Here is a 23,184-nt window from a genome sequence, read left to right as displayed (position 1 = left end):
AATGGTTCCACTATAGAGAAACCAGTAGGGAGTTTTTTAATAGAAATTTTGACAGATCTTTGTCATTGGGTATCCATTTGTAGTCATGCTTTCAGTTCCATCCTTAAAATACTTTCATAATGAAGTCATTAAAGATTAAGGGGGTCTTGTCTATGTTTAAATTTGTTTTTCCCTTCACTATTTTGTATTGTTTTGTGATACAGTATTACTTCCTCTATTTGATTTTTACACATAAGCTTATATTCTAAAGCAGTCTTGCCTTTGGCTTCCATATTTCCCACCTTGGCAAGAAAATGACATTTTTTACATTTAATTTTTTTTATCTTTTTTCTCAATTACATGTAGACAAAAATCTTGACATTCATTTTTTAAATTTTGAATTCCAAATTTTCTCTTTTCCTTCTTCCTCTCTTTTCTTCTTTAGAAGGCAATTTGTTATAGTTTATACATGTACAATCATGCAAAGCATTTCCATATTAGCTATGTCACAAAAGAAACAGATAAAAAAAAACTAAGAATAATAAAGTAAAAAAGGATACTTGAAATTATCTTCTGTGTTTTCTAGATTCATTTGTGGTAATTGATTGTCATTCCACAGCAGACCATAAGCTCTACAGCTGCACAAATGACAGGAACAAAAAAATATATATTTTACTTGTTTACTGTTTGTATTTGACATAGTGGAGCAATGAGAGCAAAATGAGACCTTTAATTATGAGGTCAAAGGAATAAGATCATGAGAAATTTCTTGAAACACGTGATAACAGAAATAGCTTTGTTTCTCAGTCTATTGATAAGGACAAATGGAGGAGAAATTCACAATAGATGGTAAGGTCCTTCAGATTTACCTTTTTCAGTTGATTTGTGGTAACTGCAGCAACGATCAAGCATTACAAAGACTCCACCACTACCACCATCCAACCACTTTTTTGTTTGTTTTTGTTTTTGTTTTGAGACTGGGTCTCCTTAATTTGATCAGCCTGGAAAGTACAGCAGGCACTCAAAGATCAATCCCACTACTGTTCATCTTGGGAGTTAGGACTTGCTTTGTTTCCAACCTAGATTGATTTGCCCTTTCTTAGGTAGCCTGGTGCATATCCCACCTTCCTCACCTTTCCTTTTCATGGGGAATCAGTATATTGGTATTGGCGTTAGTGTGGAAACCCAATAAGTTTAGCCTACTGGATTTTAGAACACCTGAATTCAAAAGAGCCCTAAGTCCCAGTCTCCCAGTTAGCAGGGAATACAGGTGTATGCTATCACATCTAGTCAGAATCTCCTAAATGAAATCCAAAATCACTCATAAGACTTTGGTCTACCTATACCAAAGAAATTAAATGAATAAATTCTTATTATCCAGATTGATATGAAATCAGCTAGACAGCTTATAGAATCCATCTATCAATCTATATGTATCTTTGTTTATATATATCTTTTGGGGGGGGGGTTTGCAAGCTATAGTTAAGTGACTTGCCCAAAGTCACACAGCTAGGTAGTTATTAAATGTCTGAGATTGGATTTGAACTCAGGTCCTTCTGACTCCAGGGCCAGTGTGCCACCTAACTGCTCTTACAGATATGTATTTATAGGGTATTCTGATAAAAAGTTGGACCTGGAGTTAGGGTATTTGGATTAAAAAGTTGGGCATGGAGATGAATAAAATTGGAAGAGAGCAAAAGGGACTATATTTGGGAAAATGTGTAAATGATCTCATTTCTTCTTGAAAATGAATTCCATGTTTTCAGTATCAGTACTATATGGAAGTAAATCATGGAGTGCTCCAATCACAAGGAATCAAAACTGCAGGTCACTCAAAGGACAACAGAGAGATGTATGTGGAGGGATGAGGAGGAGGAATTTGGTGAAATTATGAATCAGTATAAAGATATTATCAAAAAAATATTATCAAAGAGATAAAATATTAGTACTAAGAATAAAGCAAAGTAGCATTTCTCAGTCTACTTAGTAATTACCATTATTATTACTATTATATTAGCTTGACTAATCCTACCCTATAATTACTATGGTCCAGTGGATAAAATTAAAAAGAGTTCAAATCCAAATCTCAGATATTTATTAGCTGTGTGACCCTGGGCAAATCACTTCATTTCACCCTGTTTGATTCAATTTCCTCATCTATAAAATGTGCTGAAAAAGGAAATTGCAAACCATCTTTGCCAAGAAAATCCCAGGAGATCATGGTGAGTTGGACATGACTGAAATGACTCAACAGAAAACCGATATTATAACTACTACTACTATGACAGAATCACTGAATCTCAAATTTGAAAGGGGCCCTAAAGTTCATCTAGTCAAACCAAAGCAGAATCATGCCTACCAAGTATGAGCCAACAGCAGCATATGAGATGTGCCATGAGATACTTTCATAGAAATGCACAGCCAAGAAAGGAGGTGAACTTGTCATGTCATAGATTCAGAAGAAGGATGGACAGTTTGTATACTTATTTTAGGGTCTCCATGCAATAAAGAGATCTTGAGGGAGAAGCCCACATAGAGCATTTGTAATAGGAATTGGACAAGAGCTTCCCAGGATTAGAAAAGATGGAAAGTTTGTGATCTGCCCATTGTTAATAGTACCACCCACATGGATGAGATCAGGGATCCATCTAAGTATGGAAGTATCCTAGAGGTAAAGTAGGAGGAGCAGCAACAGAAAGAGCAGTAATTGTGATGCCAAAAGTAGAGAAGCAGTGGGAATTATAGCAAGAATAGTAGGAGGGGGTAGAATTAAGGGTGTGCTGAAGCCAATTCTATCCAGGAGCACTAATTGTTAAATTTTTTTAATGTGAACATTTATTCCTCAAAAAATCATTAAACATTACAAATCAGGATTTGAATAATTGTTCTATTGATTTCCTAGACTTTTAGGAAGGTATAGATAGTGTGTTAATACAGATTAAAGTTAAAAGTGTATCCAGCATAATAATCCAGCATAACGTTCCCTTGGATAGAATTCTAGATTTAGAGATGAAAGTAGCATCTGTTATCCAGTACAGATGAAAGTAGTAGATGAAAGTAGCATCTGTTATCCAGTACAACTCTTTCATCGGAAAATCTGGGGTTCAGTGACTTGACCAAGGTTACACACATAGTTAAGTGGCAGAGGCAAGATTTGAATTCAGTTCTGCTGACTCCAAGGCTAGGACTTTTTCTACTCTTTATTGTTGAATCATTTTCGAACTTTTTGTGACCCCTTTTGGATTTTTCATGGTAAAGATACTGAGGCAGTTTTACATTTCTTTCTCCAGTTCATTTGACACATGAGGAAACTGAGGTAAACAAAGTTAAATGATTATAAGTGTTGTCTGAGGCTGGAGCTGAACTTGGGAATATCTTGATTCCAAGTCTGACCACCCAACTACACCTTTCTATTCTAGCAGAGTAACAGCAGTAGCAGCAGCAGTAAAGTAACAGCCAGAGAAGTAATATTATGGGGGTTTTAGTGTGTAAAAGGCAGGGACCTCAGCACCCACTGGAGTCATCCCAATTCTTCTCAATAGAAGAAAAAACTGACAAAAGCTGGTTATTTGGTTCCCTTTAAACATTTTTTTTTAGGTTTTTGCAAGGCAATGGGGTTAAGTGGCTTGCCCAAGGCCACACAGCTAGGTAATTATTAAGTGTCTGAGACTGGATTTGAACCCAGGTACTCCTGACTCCAAGGCTGGTGCTTTATCCACTGTGCCACCTAGCCGCCCCCTAAACGCCACCTTAGCTGCCCCCTAAACATTTTTTTCAATAATTACACTCACATGACACAAACACACAGTCACTCATACATTCCTCCTTGGAATAGTTTCATTTTCTAAACTGGGACACCTTGGTGCTAGGAAAGGTCTGGGTGTGTCTCTTGGTGTGATCTATGAACCCTAGTCTGGAAATAACCCCAACAAATAACAATAACCAAAGCCACCAACATGTCGTGATCCAGGACCTTTCATTTGTCACATATTTTCCAGACCCTAGCAATCTAAACTTGGAGCTGAGGGATAGGAACAGAAAGAGAATGGAGACTCCATCTAGTTCTAGTTCAGTCCTAGGGACTGAAAAAAGCCAAGAATGGTCAGTTGAACACTTAACTATTTGATCCTGTGCAGGTGATAATCTTCCAAAGTCACTTTTTCCTCATCTGTAAGATATTTGACTACCCACAGTGTAGGTAGTGTGGGAAAGTATGATTGGGGAAATGTGATTGTAAACACTAGGAAATGATCAAAATATGAGTTATCATCTTCTCGGAATGTTCTAAATTAAAAATACTTCCCCAAACCTGGTTTCTTCACTCTGATTTTTGTTTGCCTTCCTTTTCCCCTTCACCACTAGTTTCCCAGCCCTAAAAATCAAGCCCTCTCTGCATCATGCCACTATAGTTGGGTACTAGGGAGGGTTTGAGGATTCCTGAATTTCATTCTAGTATTCATTATTTTTATCATTATTATTATTATCACCATAAATTTGATTATTAACAAATTTGGACATTTCAGTTTACAAAAAAGAACAAAATGAACTTATTACATACAATCTAAAAAATTTTTTTATTTAAGGAAATGGGGTTAAGTGACTTGCCCAAGGTCACACAGTTAGGCAATTATTAAATGTCTGAGGTTAGATTTGAACTCAGGTCCTCCTGACTCCAAGGTCAGTGCTCTATCCACTGTACCACCTAGCTGACCCCAACATATGATTTGTTTATTTTAAAAGTGAATGTTTAAAGATAGGCAACTTCAATGTAATGACAAAGAACTGGCCTTGGAGCCAGAATGACCTGGATTCTGGTTCCACTTCAGATGCATATTGTCTAGGCTACCCTGACTACATTTAATCTCCCAGGACTCTAGGTATCTCTCAGACCATAAGGTGCAGAGAAAGAGAAAGTACCTGGCTGTTTAGGGGTGGCTAGGTGGCATAATGGATAGAGCACCAGCCCTGGAGTCCAGAATACCTGAGTTCAAATCTGACCTCAGACCCTTAATACTTAACCCCATTTGCCTTGCAAAAACCTAAAAAAAAAAAAAAAGTACCTGGCTGAATTGGTTGAGAGTACTTAGTATCAGTGAAATCATAAAGTGTTAAGTGATTTTCCCAAGGACATACAACTAGGCAATTATTAAGTGTCTGAGGTCGGATTTGAACTCAGGTCCTCCCAACTCCAGGGCTGATGCTCTATCCACTGTGCCACCTAGTCACCCCTAACTTTCTATCTTAAGAGTATATATAAAAGTAATAAAACTGCTCAGTTTGTGTGTCTTGTTGGACATTTTCCTTTTTTTTACAGATTTGCAAAATGTTTTAATTTTTTAATTTAAATTTTTAAAAATTCTTTAAAAAAAAATTGGAAGTTTCTCACTACCCATTAACATGCTTCCCCTTCAAATCATCCCTGCCCAGTAAAAGGCCTTCTTTGTGCCAGAAGCACAGTCAAATAAAAACAAACATATTGACTACATACCCTAGTTTTAATATTCTACTCTGTCCCTCTGTCCTCTGTCCCTGAATGTGATCTTGGGTAAAAAGAATTAAAAAAGAGAACCTTCACCCCGCGCCCCCCCACCCCATTCCTATCCTAAAGTTGAAGGGAGGGGCTAAGTCTAGTGTCCTAGGAGGTTTTCTCAGCAGCCAGGCTTCTTCAAAGTCTATATCATCCCATGGAGAAAAGTCCCTGGCCGGTACAGGAGCCACAATGCCGGGAGGCTGTTTCCTCAGGCAGCCAAGGTAAGAAGAGGGGGATTTCCATTACAGCTAGTAGGAACTGATTTCAGTTATTGGGGAAAAGGGATCCTTTGCTTCCTCATGCAGAAAGACACCCTGGAACAGAAGGGGAATCTTCACCAAAAGGAATAGCTATCTCCACCATCACCCCCAAATCCCCGGCTACTACCTTCCTTTTTGGAAGGCAAAGGTAAAAGGAGTGAATTAGGGCCTCAGATCTCCAGTTCTCCTTCTCAGCCATAATTCTGCTCCAGAATGAACCTAGAACAATGGGCAGGACCTCAGGGAACAATGTAGAATTTGGGCGATATCTGGGAATGATGAATGTCCTCAAAAAGCCCCTCTTCAAAAGTAAAGAATGATGTCCCCCACCTCAGGCCTAGGAGGGGGTCCATTGTTAAAAACTCATCCAGATAGACCTTGCCAATTGTTACAAAAAGAGAAATTCCCTTCCCCCCCCACACACACTCACACTTCACCCCCCCTTCTACAGAAGCTTTTGTGGCTTCTGGGTTACCCTGACTCTGACTATGAGAATGGATTAGGAGAAAGGTTCAAGTACACCTCCTGAATTAATCTCACCCACAAGATGAAGTAGAAAAAGAACAAGTTGGGGTCTGCAACTAACCATGGAGAAATGATTTAACCCACGGAGTCTCAGTTTCCTCATCTGTGAAATGGAGATAACAATATCTGCTCTCTCTGGTTTATAGGATTGTTGAGTGTTTTGCTGAGGAAGCAGCACCACACAATTGCTAGAGTAGAATCGAGGTGGGAGCTATGGGAAGGAAGGGAGACCAGGCCAGGGAGGTGGCCCTGGTGAGAAGGGGCAATGCTTGGTGATTGGTATCCAGGTTCCTGTTGGCTCTGAACGGTATACTAGTCAAAGTCCTGGAAGTCATCCTACTTGTCTGAGGTTGTCTGGATGCTTTCGGCACACATAGGTCTCTGCCTGATTTGAGATCTAGTTTGTTTCAGACTTTGCCAGCTAATCCAGGATAAGATAAGAATCTCTCTGACCTTTTGAGTTAGCCCATCCCCTGTTTGATGGCTTTGTCCAATTTCTGGGGATTGGGAATGTGTGTGGTGGTAGTGTGGGAATGGAAGGATGGGACAACAAGTGGTGGCAGTCCTCATTCTCATCATTTCACAGACAGATAAACTGAAGCCAGAAACAAAGTATCTCAACAAACTGCAGACAGAAGCAGATAGTCTGATGATATTCCAATAGTTTGTGTTCTGGATTCCAATCCTGGAATCTGTGGAATGTTACAATCGGCAAGAACCTTAGAGATCATCTATACAAGCCTTTCTTTTCACAGGTGGTAAAATGGAGAGACAGGACTAGAATCCAGGTCGAGTGATCCCTAATTGCCAGCTGTTCTTGTCTCTCGAACCCTATCCTGGTGCCAGGACACCCTGTCTGCTTCCCGGGCTTGAAGGTTGTAAGGCAAAGCAGGGTAAAAAAGTCCAGAAGCCTTACTTGAATGAAGACACAAGTCTGTTGACCCTAACCAGGAGGGTGCAGGGGGCACAAAGTTGAGGGGCCGGACCAGAACAGCTAGGGTTGATTCGGGGCAGATGTTTACAGTAAACAGAAAACTCCCTCCAAGGGAGGGAGGGAGGAAGGAAGGAGAGGAGGGGCTGGGGTCGTCATGGAGACTAGGACCTAAGAACAAGGTCCGCCCTCAGCCACACTGTTACATATTCTTGCTCTATGAAACAGAGTGGACCGAAAAAGTCTGGACAGGGGAGAACAGAATGGCTGAGAGGGGCAATCTAATTTGATAAGGCAGGTGAAGACAGGTTTTCTCTCTTTCCTAGAAGGGCAGTGTCCCATCTCACCTTAGCCTTGCCACTCTGAAGCAGGTGGGATGATAAACCCATTTTTGGATGGCATCCGGCTTAGGTTATTATAGCCAATCCAGGCTAAACAGTAATGGAGAAAGTGGGGAAACTGAGTCCTACTGGTACTTAAGGGACTTGCCCAGGCCTCCAGGGTGAGTCAAAGGTCAGCCTGGGGACAGAACCTATGAATCCCAACCTCAACCACTAGACCACATGGCCTCTCCACAGCCTAAGTTGGGAAGGTCCACAGAGAAAACTCCCTTCTGAGACCTGGCCTGAGACCTGGGCCCTTCCCCAGTTAAAACAGTTGATTTCTCTCCCCACATAGGGGCATAGGAGGGGGTGGGACTATAGGATGCTGGGGATTTTCTAAGCAGGATATATGGCTGCCAGACATCAAAGTACTAGAAAGAGGCCACTAAGGGCAGAAATGGGGGATGCCAGAGGACAAATTTAGATTGATTGCTGAAAAACCCAAGAAACCATTAAGAATTACAAGCAAAAATTCCATTGGTACACCAAAGGGAATTATTGGGTTGTGAAACCAAGTGCCAGAGTGTAAAATAATTGAGGATGAAATGTAAAATAAGGATTGCAAAATATGAATATAAAACAATAGTAAAGCCAGAGGATAAGAAAAGGCCTGTCATTCCTGATACAGCCTAGGTTGGTGGGGTGAGGGTAAGGGGTTCTCTGATGTGGGGAGTCTGGCTCTTAGGGGACAGGCTGAGAAATCATGGATGCGCCAGGATGAGGGCTGTCCGGTAGTCACTGTAGTGTCTTCCCTCTCACTTGTGACTGTGAAGTCAGGGTCTGCTCCAGCCCTCACTTAGTACTACCCGAAGCAGGGTTTCAATCTGTCAGGGCCTGGGCAGAATGGCTGGGAAAGGCTTTGGGATGGGAAATCTAGGAACCCCCAGATCCAGGCTGAAAAGGAAATAGGACCAAATAGAAAGTGAAGAGGGGATTCGATCAAGAGGACAGAGGTATGCTTCACTTCCTGGAATACTGGCCTAGTGCCGGTTGGAGGGGTCAGGGATGGAGGGGAGACGGGGACTTCCTGTGACTCCCCAGGGAGTGCCAGCCTGAGTATTATGCAAGCTCTTGGTGGGTAGGGGCCAGCTGGCTAAGGAGCCATCCTTGAGCCAGGGCTCGGGTTTCCAGAGTCCGGGGGATATCTTGATGTGGCCCCCATCCCAGTGAGCTGCAAAACTGCTTATTTCCTCTCACTAGTAGAACAGGGATCCCTAATACATCTTTGTTGGTTGTTAATCTCGGAGGGCACACATGTTCCATCATGCTCATGGTTGTTTGCTAGTAAGTCACTTAACCTCTCTGTGGTTCAATATCCTTATCTACAAAATGAGGGGACTTGATATAGGTAATCTCTAAAGTTCCTTCTAATTCTGATACTGTGTTAAGAAAACTCTTATGTTCCAATGGGTTGAGGCTTACTCTTTATTAATTTTTAGGTTTTGGCAAGGCAATGGGGTTAAGTGGCTTGCCCAAGGCCACACAGCTAGGTAATTATTGAGTGTCTGAGGTCGGATTTGAACCCAGGTACTTCTGACTCCAGGACCCATGCTCTATCCACTGCACCACTTAGCTGCCCCCCTCCCCCCAGGCTTACTCTTAATAGTCTGCTCTCATTCATTTTCGGAGCTTAATGTGAATCATACCAGTCTCTTTCTAGAGAGCAAATCTCACCCAGTTTCATCACTGATTCTCCTTTAATATGTGTTATTGTCAACTGCAGGTACTCCATATTTAGATTTTTGTATTATCAAATGGATTCGTTCTCTTGTAAGCAGAAAGACCTCATCCTAGGTGGGGAGCAATGCTAAGATGGTCTTCTATTTCTCTCATCTTTAGGGTCTAGGATGGGCTGCCTGGTGGAGGCTGGACAGTTTTCATCTTTTAAGTTTTGTCCTCTATTATCAGACCTTTGCTTCCCTGTCAGGTCAAAAGAATTGTCTTTTACAGTTACTGTGTGGGGAGGCTCAGCTCAACGGATCAGCCTAAGGAGTTCTAAGCTGCAATGAGTTAAGGCGATTGGGTATCTGAGCTAAATCTGGTATCAGTGTGGTAAGTCACTGAGAGCAGAAGCCACCAAGCTGCCTAAGAGGGATGAACCAATCCAGGTTGGAAAATGGTAAGCTCTTGCGCTGACCAGTAGTGGGTTCAGCCAAGAATGGCAGGCTGCTGTGTGTCTAGCCTGGGTAGGATAGAGAGACCTAGTTGAGTTAGAGTGAGAGAGGTGTGTGTGTGTGGGAGAAATAGTGGGGCAGAGAGGAAGAGAAAGAAAAGGGAGATGAGGTAAAGAAGAGGAAGGAGAGAGTGAGGAAGAGGAAAAGATTGAGAGGGAAAAATGGATAGGGAAAGGGAGATTAGAGAAGGAAAGAGAGGAAAAGACAGAGACATAGAGAGAGTTATAAAGGGATCAAATGTCAATAGGATTCCATCCATAGGGAATTGAGGTGTCTCTGGGTAACCTCAGAAGAGATTGTTTTTCAAATACTACCTGAGGAGCTCCCAGTCTACTCAGCCTTGCTGAGCCTCTCTAATCTTCAACTCTTCTTTCAGGATGAAGGGAAAGAGCACAAAAGGCATTGCATGCCATAGTGGAAATGCTATAGTCAGTGCCATTGTCTGCATTCTTGAGATTAAAGAGCCTTGGATTTAGAGGTAGAGGACCTCGGTGATTTTGGGCAAGTAGCTTCAACTCTTCTGTAAAATAAAGGGTTGGAGATCAATGAGTTCAATCCCCCTTATTTTAGATGAGGAAACCAAGGCCCACAGAAGTAAAGCAACTCCTGAGCTCTAACAATTTAAGGTCTATGTCCTGAGTAGTTCTAAACCCAAGCCTAAAGGAAGAGAGAGAAGAAAGATTAGGAAAATGAGATTAGCTTGAGTTTTTTGATCCCTGGATGGGGAAGGCTAGAAGAAGCCAGGAAGGCATCTGGGCAAAGCCAGTCAAGCTATGCAGGAGGGAGAATCTACAGAAATATATGGCAGCTGTCTCTATGCCTAAGAGACACCAAACAAACCTTTGGTCACAGCAGCCTGAGAATCATAGGCAGCACCCACCTCTACATTCTGTGTGGTGCCAGCCTAGCCTTGTTCCCAGGAGACAAGCCCTAAGGTCAGTGAAAACCACAGTCATTACTCCTAGTAGCCAGTCCTAACTACTGAGGGCACCCTCAGCCCTGCCCACTTCCCTTCCCCCATTTTTTTTTTTAGGTTTTTGCAAGGGAAATGGGGTTAAGTGTCTTGCCCAAGGCCACACAGCCAGGTAATTATTAAGTGTCTGAGGCTGGATTTGAACTCAGGTATTCCTGACTCCAGGGCTAGTGCTCTATCCACTGTGCCACCTAGCCACCCCTCCCATCCTCCAGTCTTAATTTAGGTCTCACAGGATTCCATGACTCCCCCCTCCCTGCCTTGCCCTCCCCCAACTTCTTGGATTTTTTGCAGGGAGCCCGAAATTTTGGTTTTTCTTGCTTTTTCAATAGGGAGGTAGGAAGGAGAGCAAGTAGTTACTTGTTTGGAAAAAAAAATTAAAAATTAGAATTTAAATTAGAATTAAAGAGAAAGAGTCCAAAGAAGAAACTTAGGGTAGCTTTTGAGCAGATCAGTGGGGATAAAGGGAAGCATAGCAGCTGCAGGAATTCATCAGGACCACGGACTGATCTCTCCCTGAGGAGACAACCTCATAGCCCCTCACGCACTTGGGCCTCCTGGGTTCTATTCCCAGGTCAACATCTTTGCTTATAGCTCCATGAGACCACAGTTTCATAGCTGCCAGTTATCTAAATTTGCTGTGGTGTGTTGACCTTAATTTTCGCACCTGAAAACCAGGCAGAGATTATGCTCTCCTAAGGGCATTAAACTTGGCAGCTTTCTGGCATCACCACTATCTTTCAAAAAGTACCTAGGAAACATCTGATTGCTATTTGTGACCATCATACCTATCAGTCACTGAGTAAACATATATCCCATTGCCCATCTTTTCCATTGTGCCTGACTTGTATTTTGTACAATCTCTCACGCTATGCCCACCATTCCCCTCCAATAGAAAGACAGCTGCCATCAGGGCCCTTTTGTGGGACTGTTCCCATGTGGCACTGGCTAGGGGGCCCCACCATGGGGCACCAGATGGACCCATGATCTCCACAGAACAATAGTGGGGGAGGGGCCCTGGCATCACCCGCCCCAAACAGGAAGCCCTGAATGAGCTTCAAAGCACTGGCAAGGCCAAGGGGCTAAGGGGCCTGAGCCAGCTCCAAGTGATGCCCTAGGTCTGCAGAGGAAAGATGGGAGGAGGTAGCCTCCAGGGCAGACAGGGAGCAGACTCCATAGACTTTCCTGCACTCTAACACCAAGCTCCTAGTCTCTCCCCGGCCTTTTCCTGTTTCCCCAGGGGAAGAATGTGCAGAACCTGGAACTGAGATTTCTGAAATTTGGTCCCATCTTCTGACCCCACTGGAATCTCACGAGCGGTTTGTTTCTCTCCTTGTCCACAGGAGGGGAGAAGAGGCCTGGGGACCTAGTCACTAGATTGATCCAGGTGGTTCTGCCCCACCACACAGGGTCACTAGCCCTGTAGCTAGGGAGTGTGTGGGGTGGGGTTGGCATAGAGCCCGGAGGGCCGCCCACTCCCTCCCTCCTGCTCCCAGCTGCTGTGGTCAGAGCCTTTTCCTCTGCACTTCCTGTTCACACAGTGGGGGGGGCGGGAAGTGGAGGGAGGAAGTGGGGGGAGGCAACTAGAGGGGGACTCATTGAATAAAAGGAATTAACCATTTCCCTCCTCTGACCTCTGGGAATTTCCGCCTGTGAAAGTGTCTCGAAGAATCTCAAAAACTGGGGAGGGGAGGAGGGAATTAGAAGGGGAGGCGGGAGGAGTATATCTCCAGCACCTCTCTGTACCGGCCAAATCTCCCACCTCCTCCGACCCTGTGGCACCAGGAGCTAATTTCCTTTGGGCTCTTAACTTTTTGTTCCCACAACACCAAGGGGCAAGGCCAAGTACGGTCCTAGAGACTGGCAACCTCTGAGCCAGCTGTTTTTTTTTTTTTTTACAAAAATGAGGCTTAGGCATGACTTTACATTAGCCTTGACCATCATGGATCTAGAAGCTCAGGATCAAGCTTTTTTTTTTTAAGCTTCCCCGCTAGTGAAAGGTTGCTGCCCCCAAAGGGGGCATCTAGGTGCAGTATGACTAAACAGACACCCTCTGCTGGTAGCTTTAACTGGAACTGCAGGGAGGATGCTCTTAGCATCTAAAGGTACCCCCAACAGAGGAGCCCTCATTCTCCAAGGTCATAGTTCCAAAAGTCAGTGGAGAGCACCCCCTGGTGGCTACAAGGCAAGCCATGAGCTCCAGGGTGGGTCAGTTCAGGAAGCACCTGCTCCCCCATGACAGGACAGCCTCCTGCCCCCCCCCCAGGTGGCTTCCTTGTTTACAACCCTTCCACCCCCATCCTGATCCCAGCACCAATGGTCATAGCCCCTCCTATTTCCAGTGACTGCTCCAGAAGCAGTTCATTGATCCTGGCCCTTCCAAGAGCAGCTGCTCCTCCCCACCTCTAACTCCCCCCCACACCCCTGGGCTCTTGGCCAGGGCCCTGAGGGCCTTCTCCCTTCCATTCCCAATCCTGCCTGGTTTCCAGGGATCTAAGAGCTGTGGTTTCCCGTTGCCCTGACTCACCGGAACACCATTCTGTCATTGCCAAGGAAGGCCCGGGGCCTTTTTCCAGGAAGGGGGAAGCTGCCTATGGCCAGATGGGCCAGCCTGGGAGACAGAAGACAGAAGGGCCAGGGAAGTCTGGATTCTCAGCCAAGCCCTCTGGGCCCTCTTTGGGACATGGAGGTGAGCAAAAATCAGGTAAAAATATTTATTTGAGCTGCCGTTTATTTGAAAAAGCCATCCCTGAAACCAAACCAAGGCTAAGCATCTGCATTTCTAAGGACAAGAAGCAACTGAGAAACCTATTTCTCAGGTAGTATAGCTACCTAGGATGGATAATAACAATGGTTTCTGTACCTTAGCAGTTCCTGGAGGCTGAGTGAATTGGTTGAGAGCTTCAAAGAGGAGGGGAAACAGCAGATATCAATGCTGTCCCCATGAGAGAAAAGTTGATATTCAAAGTTCTACAGGTGATATTAAAGTCCTAAAGGCCCATATCCCTGTTAATAATATGAGGTATTTGGATGGTAAGGGGTACATACACACCCAGATCTAATTACTACGTCATGCCACAGAGATTTGTCCCTAATTTTTCTTTGGAGCTCTAGGGTAACCTGTGGTCTAGAGTCTGGTAGGTCCTATGATTTTGTTGTTCTAGTCCAGACCTAAATTGAAAAATTTATGAAGGTCCATTACTCCCATCTCTGACTTTGGCAGAATAGGGGCCATCCTGGGCAAGGAGCACAGAACTAAGAGATAAGGGGGGACTGGAACTGAACCACACCCAAGGTGTGGTCACCAGAAACCTTTGGGGCAAAATAAGGCCATAGAATGGGGTAAGACACCAAAGTCACTGGACTATGGACCATTCTGTTCCATGGCAGCTGGAGTGAAGGGCAGAAGAGGAGAATCTCTTCAAGTTCCTGACTTGCTAGTTCTGGCTTCAGGATACTCACTCCTTCCTGTTTTATTCTGACCCATAGGACAGACCATAGCAATGAGGCTGGGCAGAGCTGCTTGCAGCTACCTCCTGGACTTCACCTGCAACCATCTCCCCAGGACTTTACTTCCTAACAAAGGCAGGGAAGTAGACCCTGAGTATGTGCGGGCAGGGCTCTCCACCCCCAGCCAGCCACAGTGGTGGCAACAGGCTTCAACAGGAGAACAAAGAGTCATGCTGCTGCTGCAAAGGAGGCCCAGCTGGCTGGGCTGCCACAGGAACCAGCCAGTTAAGGGAGGGCAGAACCAGGGTCAGGTATGAGAACTCTAACAGGTCTGAGCAGCAAGGACTTAACTGGCCTCCTCTGCCCAGAAGAGTGAAGGGCAGAGGGCGCTTAGGGGCTGCTCGAGCTCGGACAGCTAAGTCCAGTGAGTGGTTTGGGCTCCTGGAGTGGGGGTGGGGAAGGGCAGCTGCAGTGCAGGGCCTGCCTGAGGAAACAGTGTCCCCTGGTGGTCAAGGGCCAGAAGAACATGAGCTAGCCTACGGGGTGGAGTGCCACCTGCTGGTCACAGGGAGAAATAACATCTCTTGTTCCCAACCCAACAGGGGATCCATCCCTTCTGAATCCCTCACCCCCTGGGAAGGGGGAAGTAAGGGAATGGCACAAGATTACAGAAGGTGGGGGTGTCCACTGTTGGCCAGAGCTATCCTGACAGCAAGGCCCAGAGAAGATAACACTGGAACAACCTAAACATACCCCTCCTTCTCACACCTCAGGACCCAGGCACCTTGAATTCACTCACCTTCAGACACTGTTCAGTCTGCCACTATCACAAAGTGACCACTATCACAAAGTGACCAATGCCAGGAGCAGCATCACAGACAGTTTAATAGTAGCCCACCACCCTTCCCAAAGAGAAGCCCTTACAATGCCTCCTAGGCTCAGGGACACAAATGCCCCACCAGTTGAGTTCCCTTGAGGGCCCAGGAAAAGTATACAAACTGCTTGCTTGCTCTTCACAGGAAAGGTCCTCTTCTGGCAGATTCAGGTGTGTATGCTGACACTTGAGGTTTCACAGGAGGACAAGAGTCCAGAATTTCTAGCAAGTGAATGAGATGTGCCTCTAACCACAGAAAGAAACAGAGGCAAGGGCGGCTAGGTGGTGCAGTGTCAGGCGGCTAGGTGGCGCAGTGGATAGAGCACCAGCCTTGGAGTCAGGAGTACCCGAGTTCAGATCCGGCCTCAGACACTGAATAATTACCTAGCTGTGTGGCCTTGGGCAAGCCACTTAACCCCATTGCCTTGCAAATTCTAAAAAAAAAGAAAGAAAGAAAAGAAACAGAGGCAGATAGACTGCAAAGCGGAAGGCAAAGTTTTTAAAGAACAAATGCTCCTGAGGCAGAAAGCACTGGTTAGATTTGGGAGGGCAGAACACAGCATCATCTCAAAGAGACAGTAGAAAATCTGGCAGATCCAGCTCAATAAAGGGCTGGGATGAGATAGGCCCCACAGGGGCACTTAGAATCCTGCTTGTCCCTCACACCTCAGTGAAAATGAGAACTTAGATGTTTCCAGGAAGGACAGGAACTTAGCAGATGGTGTGTCTCCCCATCCTGTAATGAGTAGAGGTGAACCCTAAAGCCAGCTTTGGTGCTCTTCTTCATACCGTTGGGGGTCGATGAAAGGCCGATCAATGGAACGGATCATCAGCTCCCCGCAGTAGACACATTCAGCTGCCACCAGCTCATCCAGGTCAACTTTCAGCTGCTCTCGGCTGGGTGCCGCTGGAGTCCCTCCTTCTCCCTCTTTTGTGCGAGGTGGGCCTTTGCTGGGAGGGGGAGCAGCCCCTAGCTTTCGCTGCAGCTCCTCCAGGCGGGCTTGCTTATAGGCAGGGAGGCCAGGCCTAACAGCCTGCAGGAGACAGTCAGCATGGAACATGTGACTACAAAGAAAGACATAGAAAGGACGATTGAGCAGGGGAAAGTCGCAGGCTGAGCACTTGTCTTGAGGCTCCACGGTGCCATAGCGTCCACGAAGCTCTTGTAGATCTCGCCGAATTCTCTGGGCACTAGCTGTAGCCTCTTCCATCTCCCGCTGCAGCTCATCAATGTGCCGGTTGTAGGCCTGCAGGGAGCTGCAGATGGCCTCTTTGAAGTGGTCAATAGTGACAAAGTCAGGAAAGAAAGGCAGCACATCCTCTATTTTGAGGAGAGGACAACTAGCCAGACAGGCCATGGCAGTCTTCACATCTTCTTCCTCCTGCACCACGTGCCGGGCAATCTTCAGCCACAGTTTCTTACGTAGCTCCTCATCTTCTTCTGGCAGATCTGCACATTGTTTAGCCAGATCCACATCCACCTAGGAGAAATAAAAAAGTTACTGATGGCACACTCTACCTGGCTGGGGAAAGGGAGCAGACAAAACTGTCCCCCAGTCCCCACATTACACCATGCAATCAAAACAACTTAAAAGCTCATGCTTCACGCTTCTTGTGGACAGATGAGTGATGGGACTAAGAAACCTTATTCCTTTATTTCTTTTTTTTTTAGTTGTTTTTTTTAAAAGGCAGTGGGGAGGGGCGGCTAGGTGGTGCAGTGAATAGAGCACTGGTCTTGGAGTCAGGAGTACCTGGGTTCAAATTTGACCTCAGACACTTAATAATTACCTAGCTGTGTGGCCTTGGGCAAGCCACTTAACCCCATTGCCTTGAAAAAAAATCTAAAAAAAAAAAAGGCAGTGGGGTGACTTGTCCAAGGATACAAAGTTAGGCAACCATTGTCTGAGACCAGATTTGAACTCTGGTCCTCCTGATTCCAGGGCTGGTGCTCTATCTACTGTGCCACCTAGCTGCCCCATTCCTTTATTTCTAACTAACACCCTATAGTCTCTATAGGCAATTAATTTCTATCACTGTCCCAGCTGAACAAATAATTCTACTGATACTCAAAGACTAAGCCTAAAGGCTTATAGCCCATGTTCTTTAACTAAGTGAATTCAAAGTTCTGCAAGGAAGATTGAAGACTCTTCTCACCCCAAACCAAGGCTTTACTCTGCCAGGTCAGTACCCTTGGATCAAACTGCAGAAGTCATTATCAATACAGAAAGTATTATTTGACCTATTCTCTGCTCTCATAGAAGTCAACTCCAAATAACAAGGAACCTGTCTTGGCTTATCTGCCTACCACTCTCATATAACCAGAGATATCTTTTCCAAGATGCTTTTCTTCAGCACTGCATCCTCACCTGGAGAGCCAAGTCGACAGCCTCTTCATAAAATTCCAACACCTTGTAGACATGAACACAGGCTCGGTGATGGCCATGTTCTGCACAGAGTCGCAGGGCATATTTGAGATCATAATGTACTCGGTGGGGACTGGTCCCTGCCTGCTCCAGGTAGGCCAGCAATGAGGCAGCCTGACCTCTTGCATACAATGAGAGCAGGTAGTTATGAATGGCTTGCTCAGTCTCCCCTAGCTCATTCACACAGAATTCCATGTAGCGGATGGCCTGGCTCACTTGCTGGGCTTCCCCACCTTGGCTGTAGTTCACCAGGGCTGGGATAAGCTGCCTAGCATCCAGCCGGTTGCCCAGCTCAATCCAAGCATCCACTAGCTGTTGAGGAATATGACGAATGAGAATGGGGGAAAATTTGTAAAAGAGCTGGGGATCGTGGTGCCGGGAGAGCACAGCCAAAGCCTCCTCATAGGCTTCATGCTGGCAGTGATATGCTACTACCCGCTCATAGTCCTGCATGATCACAGCAAAATACACCATGTGTTCTGTGTCCCCATGACTAGCCAGTAACTCATGGATTGAGGCTCGGCTGGCAAAGAGCCATTCTTTGTTGCGTGGGCTACTGAGAAAATCTCGGAATCGCTCTCGTGTTTCCCGATAAAGAGGCAAAGAATCTGGATCACCTTGTAATGCTCCAAGGCGGCTCAGGTAAAGTTCCGTCAGCCAGGCTGTGAGTAGTGTGGCCTGGGTGCGCTCAGTTGGCTTGAGCCCCGCCAATTTCCGCTGCAAGAATTCTGCCAAAGCCTCCTCCTGTCGAACTTCCAGGAACTTGAGGGCAATCTCTTCAAAGTAGCTTTGGGTCAGGGCATAGCATCGGGCGCTCTCTACGTAGCGGCGTTGGCGGAAGCAGAAATCAGCCTCGCGGGCCAGAACTGTGTCTAAGCAGTCAGGTCGCTCACGGCAATATTCCTTGGCCAGGTCAAAACGGTTCATATCCAGATAGGTGCGCCAAACATCCCGGGACTCACGCTGAACATGATAACGGAACACAGCCCGCTCAGTGTGAGCCCACAGGTGGCCTGTAGAGGAGTCTTTGACCATATGTCGCAGTGGTCCAAACTTTTCTAGAAAGTGATCTCGTAAAACCACCTGCCCTGTTAATGTACACACTGCTTCTACTCGGTCTGCTAGGAGCAACAAGAAGTGGAACTGGGTCAAGACGATAGCTAGAGGTGGGCTGGCTCCAGGGCCTACACCTGGTGGATAATCCCACACTCGTTCTTCACTCAGCAAAGAATCAGGACGCCCACAGTCCAGTGCTCCATACAGTACACCATCCCCCATCATCCAGGCAAAAGCACAGGGTGCAGAACGCAGCTTGGGAGTATAGAAAGCCAACTCACTATAACCCAGACTGCTTGGGAATTCTCGAAAAGGTGGTGGGTGGTCAGTATATGTGGCAAAGAGCCCTGAAAAGCCCTGGACTTCAGTCCCCTCTGTTACACGGCCTGTGAATTGGAAGAGGCGCTGGCGAGTAGTGGCAATGACAAAACAACGCCCATCAGTGACACGTTCTGCCTCTATGGAGCACACAGGTGCTGGGCCTCCTTCCTCCATCAGTACATAAAGTGGGCGGAAATAGAGGTCAGGTGCAGGACCAAAAAGGCCACCTTCACTGGCTGACAATTCTGCTTCAAAGATCTGGCCCTGGGCTGTACCCACCAGGATGGGTCCAGTGCTGCTCTCTGTACCCAGGGCCTTGTTCCAGCCCACACTCTCCACCAGCTGCCCCTTCCACCGTGCCAGTGGTCGAACCTTCTGTCCATTGCGGTTTATGTAGAGGACCTCAGTACTGCTAAGAGCAATCAAGAGGTGTGACCCTGGAGCAAAAGAGGACAGGGAGATACTAGGACACAGTCTGGTTACTAAGAGATACTATCCTCCCACCCTCTTACTATCCATTCTTGAAAACACCACTTTCAAAATAACATTTTTGGTGATAGCAACAAACTGCAGACTGATAAGCAGTTCTTCCAGATTCCTATGACCGAACCTTTTCTTGCCCCTCCCCATCCTCAACCCCCTCAGTACCTCAATACATTACCACCTCTTACCAGTGTGATCCAGAAACATCTTATGAACTTTGGCTTCATCTTTGCGTCCCAACTCCACGTGATTAGGTTCGTTTGCCTTTCCCAGATCAATGCTGTGGGGAAGGAAACTCACAACTTCACCCCAGAGAAGTAGTAACCCATGGAAACTACCTTATCCTGAGATGTGACTACAATGAAATCTCTCTCTTCTAGTCAACAAAGCAATACAGCAGGGATATCTCAGAATCAAGGTGGATTAAAAAGCTGTTTAACAAAAAGTTCTAACTAAATTACTCTTTCTTCCTAGAATTGAACAGTGGGTTCCATGTTTTGAAGTAACTCTCCAATTACTACCAACCTCTTCCCCATGCCCATAAATTGCTTCCTCTGTCTGGCTATTTGGGCCCTGAGTTACCGGAGAAGGGTGTCCTTGCCCAGGCTCATGCAGAGTTGATTGCAGGAGACTACGAGGCTAGTGATACGGTCAGCAGGAGTAAAGTCGATTCTCTGCTTGGTAAATATGGGTGCCTCCTTCTCAAGTGGGACATTTACAAACCCTGTAATTAAGAAAGGAGAGAAAAGTAAATTCTAGAAAGTAAACGGCATGAAGCATGGTATTCACTACTTATGCAACTGTAGCTCAGTTCCTTTCTATTGTCTTGCTCTACTTCATATCCAAGATGTTAGTTAGGCTGGGCTCTGAATAGGCACTTATTCCAGCTTTGGAAAAAAGGAATCCTTAACATTTCCAGAGAATCTCCTGGATGGTTTCTGATCCTGCTACACCAGCTATCATCTAAGGGCTAGGTTTACTCATCAATGTCTTTGCCATTAATTTTACAATCCCTTAATCTTTTCAGGGTCAGTAGGCACAACTCAATAAAACTCAGTTATAGTGAGTCTATTTTCTTAGGCCTTGACCAACTGAGCTAGCAACTTTTTCAGTGAACTATCAGAGTAATGATAGAATCTGTTGAATGGAAGAGTGTCCTGGGAGAATTGCTCTAATATTGTTATCTGTAATTGTTTCCTCTGGAGACTGGGGTGGGGAGAAAAATCCCTCTTCCCTAATAGTTATCCAAAATAACATTTTTTTTCAAAAAACAGTCCTTTCAAACCTCTCATTCCTGTCCATTTTCTCCATTAATCTCTTTTTAGGATTTTTTTTGCAAGGCAAATGGGGTTAATTGGCTTGCCCAAGGCCACACAGCTAGGTCATCATTAAGTGTCTGAGGTCTGATTTGAACTCAGGTCCTCCTGACTCCAGGGCCCGTGTTCTATTCACAGAGCCACTTAGCTGCCCCATTCTTCATCAATCTCAACTAAACTTCAGGGCCCTTCCAAATTCTAACTCATGATTTCGAGCTCTTTTTTCCTCTATCTAATGTATATAATAAGGGTATCTAAGTGGCAAAAATAGATAGAGCCTGGCCTGGAATGGGAGGACCTGAGTTTAAATTTGGCCTCAGACACTACCTGTGTGAATCTGAGCAACTCTGAGCAAGTCATTTAACCCTGTTTGCTACAGCTTCCTCATCTGTAAAATGATCTGGAGATGGAAAACGGCAAACCACTCTGCTATCTTTGCCAATAAAACCTCAAATTGGGTCAGACACTCCTGAAACACCTCCACATTGACAACAATCATCATTCTTTCCAGAACCACTCTCCAATTCCCTTCCTTTGAAATTCTCCAGCCCCAGAGGGCAGCTAGGCGGTGAAGTGGATAAAGCACCGGCCCTGCAGTCAGGAGGATCCGAGTTCAAATCAGACCTCAGACACTTAATGATGACCTAGCTGTGTGGCCTTGGGCAAGCCACTTAACCCCATTACCTAGCAAAAACCTAAAAAAAAAAATTCTGCACCCCCTGAACCAGACCTTTACCTTAAAAGGGAGGCTTCCCACCCCAATTTACTCGCCCTCCACATTTCAAGGAGGGAACTGGTGCAATTCAGCCTCTTAATATTTTATATTGTCTAAGTGACCATGGGCTACTCACTGAATCTCTTTTGCAAGGCTGTAGTGTTAAGTGGCTTGCTCAAGGCCACACAGCTAGGTCATTATTAAGTACCTGAGATTAGAATTGCACTCAGGTCCTCCAGACTCCAATGCTGATGTGCTATCCATTGAGCCACCTAGCTGCCCCTAGTATTCAAATTCTTTTTTTTTAGGTTTTTGCAAGGCAATGGGGTTAAGTGGCTTGCCCAAGGCCACACAGCTAGGTCATTATTAAGTGCCTGAGATTAGAATTGCACTCAGGTCCTCCAGACTCCAATGCTGCTGTGCTATCCATTGAGCCACCTAGCTGCCCCTAGTATTCAAATTCTTTTTTTTTTAGGTTTTTGCAAGGCAATGGGGTTAAGTGGCTTGCCCAAGGCCACACAGCTAGGTAATTAAGTGTCTGAAGTAGGATTTGAACTCGGACCCTCCTGACTCCAGGGCCGGTGCTCGGTCTTCTGCGCCACCTAGCTGTCCCCTGCTTACTGAATCTCAAGCTTTAGTTTCCTAATCTGTAAAACGGGGTTAATGCTACCTGGACTATTCTTGCTGGGGGGGGGAAATGCTCTGCAAAGCTCAGGCACTGTGAAAGCCTGTGCAAGGCTGCCCCGCCAGGCCCGTCAATTCGGTTCCTCCGTTACGCAGCTGCTCTGCTCAGGCGCGGAGCCGGGGGCTGCAAGCACAGCGCCGGCGGCCAGGCCCTTCCTGACGGCGATGGGAAGTGACCAGGAGGGGGAAGGGCTGCCCCGGGGGCCCTCCTCGGCCCACGCCCGCCGCGGCGCTCGCTTACCCGAGTGGGGGATGCCCACGCTGGGGCAGCCCGGCTGCAGGACGGCCGAGCGCGACAGCGAGTCTTCGTACTGGTCCAGGATGGACGCCATGGCGGCCGGCCCCGGGGCCTTCCCGGCTCCGCAGCCTCCCCGCCCCGCGCCGCCCCGCCGCGGCCGGCCCCAGGCCCAGGCGTCTCAGCTGACTCCGGCCCCGTGACGTAACGTGACAGGACGCGGCGGGCGGGCGCGCCGTGACGTCACTTCCTCCGCCCACAGAGAACGCACCGCGCACGCGCCGGACAATTTCCTTCAGCTACTCTGAGGCCCGAGGAGGTGGGGCGAGGGACACATACCCTTCCGGTTCTCTCCAGCCTGCCACCTCCTTCCCCCTTCTCCTTCCCTTGCCCCTTCTTTCTCTCCTCTCCCTTCCCCCTCCCACTTCTTTTTCCCTCCCCCTCCCCTTCCTCCCTCACTCCTTCCCTTCCCTCTCTCTTTCTCTCCTTTTCCTCCTCCCCATTCCCTCTTCCCCCTTTTACACTAGTAGAAGCTGAAACACAGAGAAGTCCAGGGTCACACAGCACGGTCAGCCTCTCCTTCCTCATTTTTTAAAATGCTTTTTTTTTTTTAAAACAGAGCTCAGTTCAGATTCAGAGCATTTAAGTGATGTATAAAACTCTTTATCTTTCCCCTCCAACCCTCCTTTCTTCTTAATTTCCCTGTTAGCTCTCTCTCACTCCTCATATGCAATCTGTTGTCAAGTCTTGTCTATTTTACTTTTTTTTTTAGTTTTTGCAAGGCAATGGGGTTAAGGGACTTGCCCAAGGCCACACAGCTAGGTAATTATTAAGTGTCTGAATTCTATCCACTGCGCCACCTTGCCATCCCC

At 46.2% G+C, this 23,184-nt stretch overlaps 2 protein-coding genes across 5 annotated transcripts in view; one reads left to right on the top strand and one right to left on the bottom strand.

Annotated features, from left to right (window-relative positions):
* Positions 1–23,184, top strand: part of EXD1 (exonuclease 3'-5' domain containing 1) — a 331,232-nt gene that overhangs the window by 301,679 nt on the left and 6,369 nt on the right. The window lies entirely within an intron of this gene.
* Positions 13,169–22,504, bottom strand: VPS18 (VPS18 core subunit of CORVET and HOPS complexes). The gene is made up of 5 exons (XM_074235122.1): positions 22,319–22,504; positions 19,945–20,086; positions 19,551–19,642; positions 17,446–19,316; positions 13,169–16,560 (listed from the first exon to the last, which is right to left on the bottom strand). Exons 1-5 carry the CDS (start codon positions 22,407–22,409, stop codon positions 15,838–15,840), a joined length of 2,919 nt encoding a protein of 972 aa, XP_074091223.1. The 5' UTR covers positions 22,410–22,504; the 3' UTR covers positions 13,169–15,837.

The sequence above is a fragment of the Macrotis lagotis genome, chromosome 4, assembly GCF_037893015.1.
Source record: "Macrotis lagotis isolate mMagLag1 chromosome 4, bilby.v1.9.chrom.fasta, whole genome shotgun sequence".
NCBI classification, from domain to species: domain Eukaryota; kingdom Metazoa; phylum Chordata; class Mammalia; order Peramelemorphia; family Peramelidae; genus Macrotis; species Macrotis lagotis.
The sequence above is the reverse complement of the archived record's forward strand: the minus strand, read 5'-3'. Positions and strand labels throughout refer to the sequence as shown.

Bases quoted from the DNA above. Each gene is read 5' to 3' on its own strand.
- VPS18 (XM_074235122.1), bottom strand. From the start codon at position 22,409: ATGGCGTCCATCCTGGACCAGTACGAAGACTCGCTGTCGCGCTCGGCC. The intron at 20,087-22,318 runs GTAAGCGAGCGC...TCTTAATTACAG, and splicing joins CGTGGGCATCCCCCACTCGG to GGTTTGTAAATGTCCCACTT. The intron at 16,561-17,445 runs GTGAGGATGCAG...TATTTCTCCTAG, and splicing joins CTGTCGACTTGGCTCTCCAG to GTGGATGTGGATCTGGCTAA.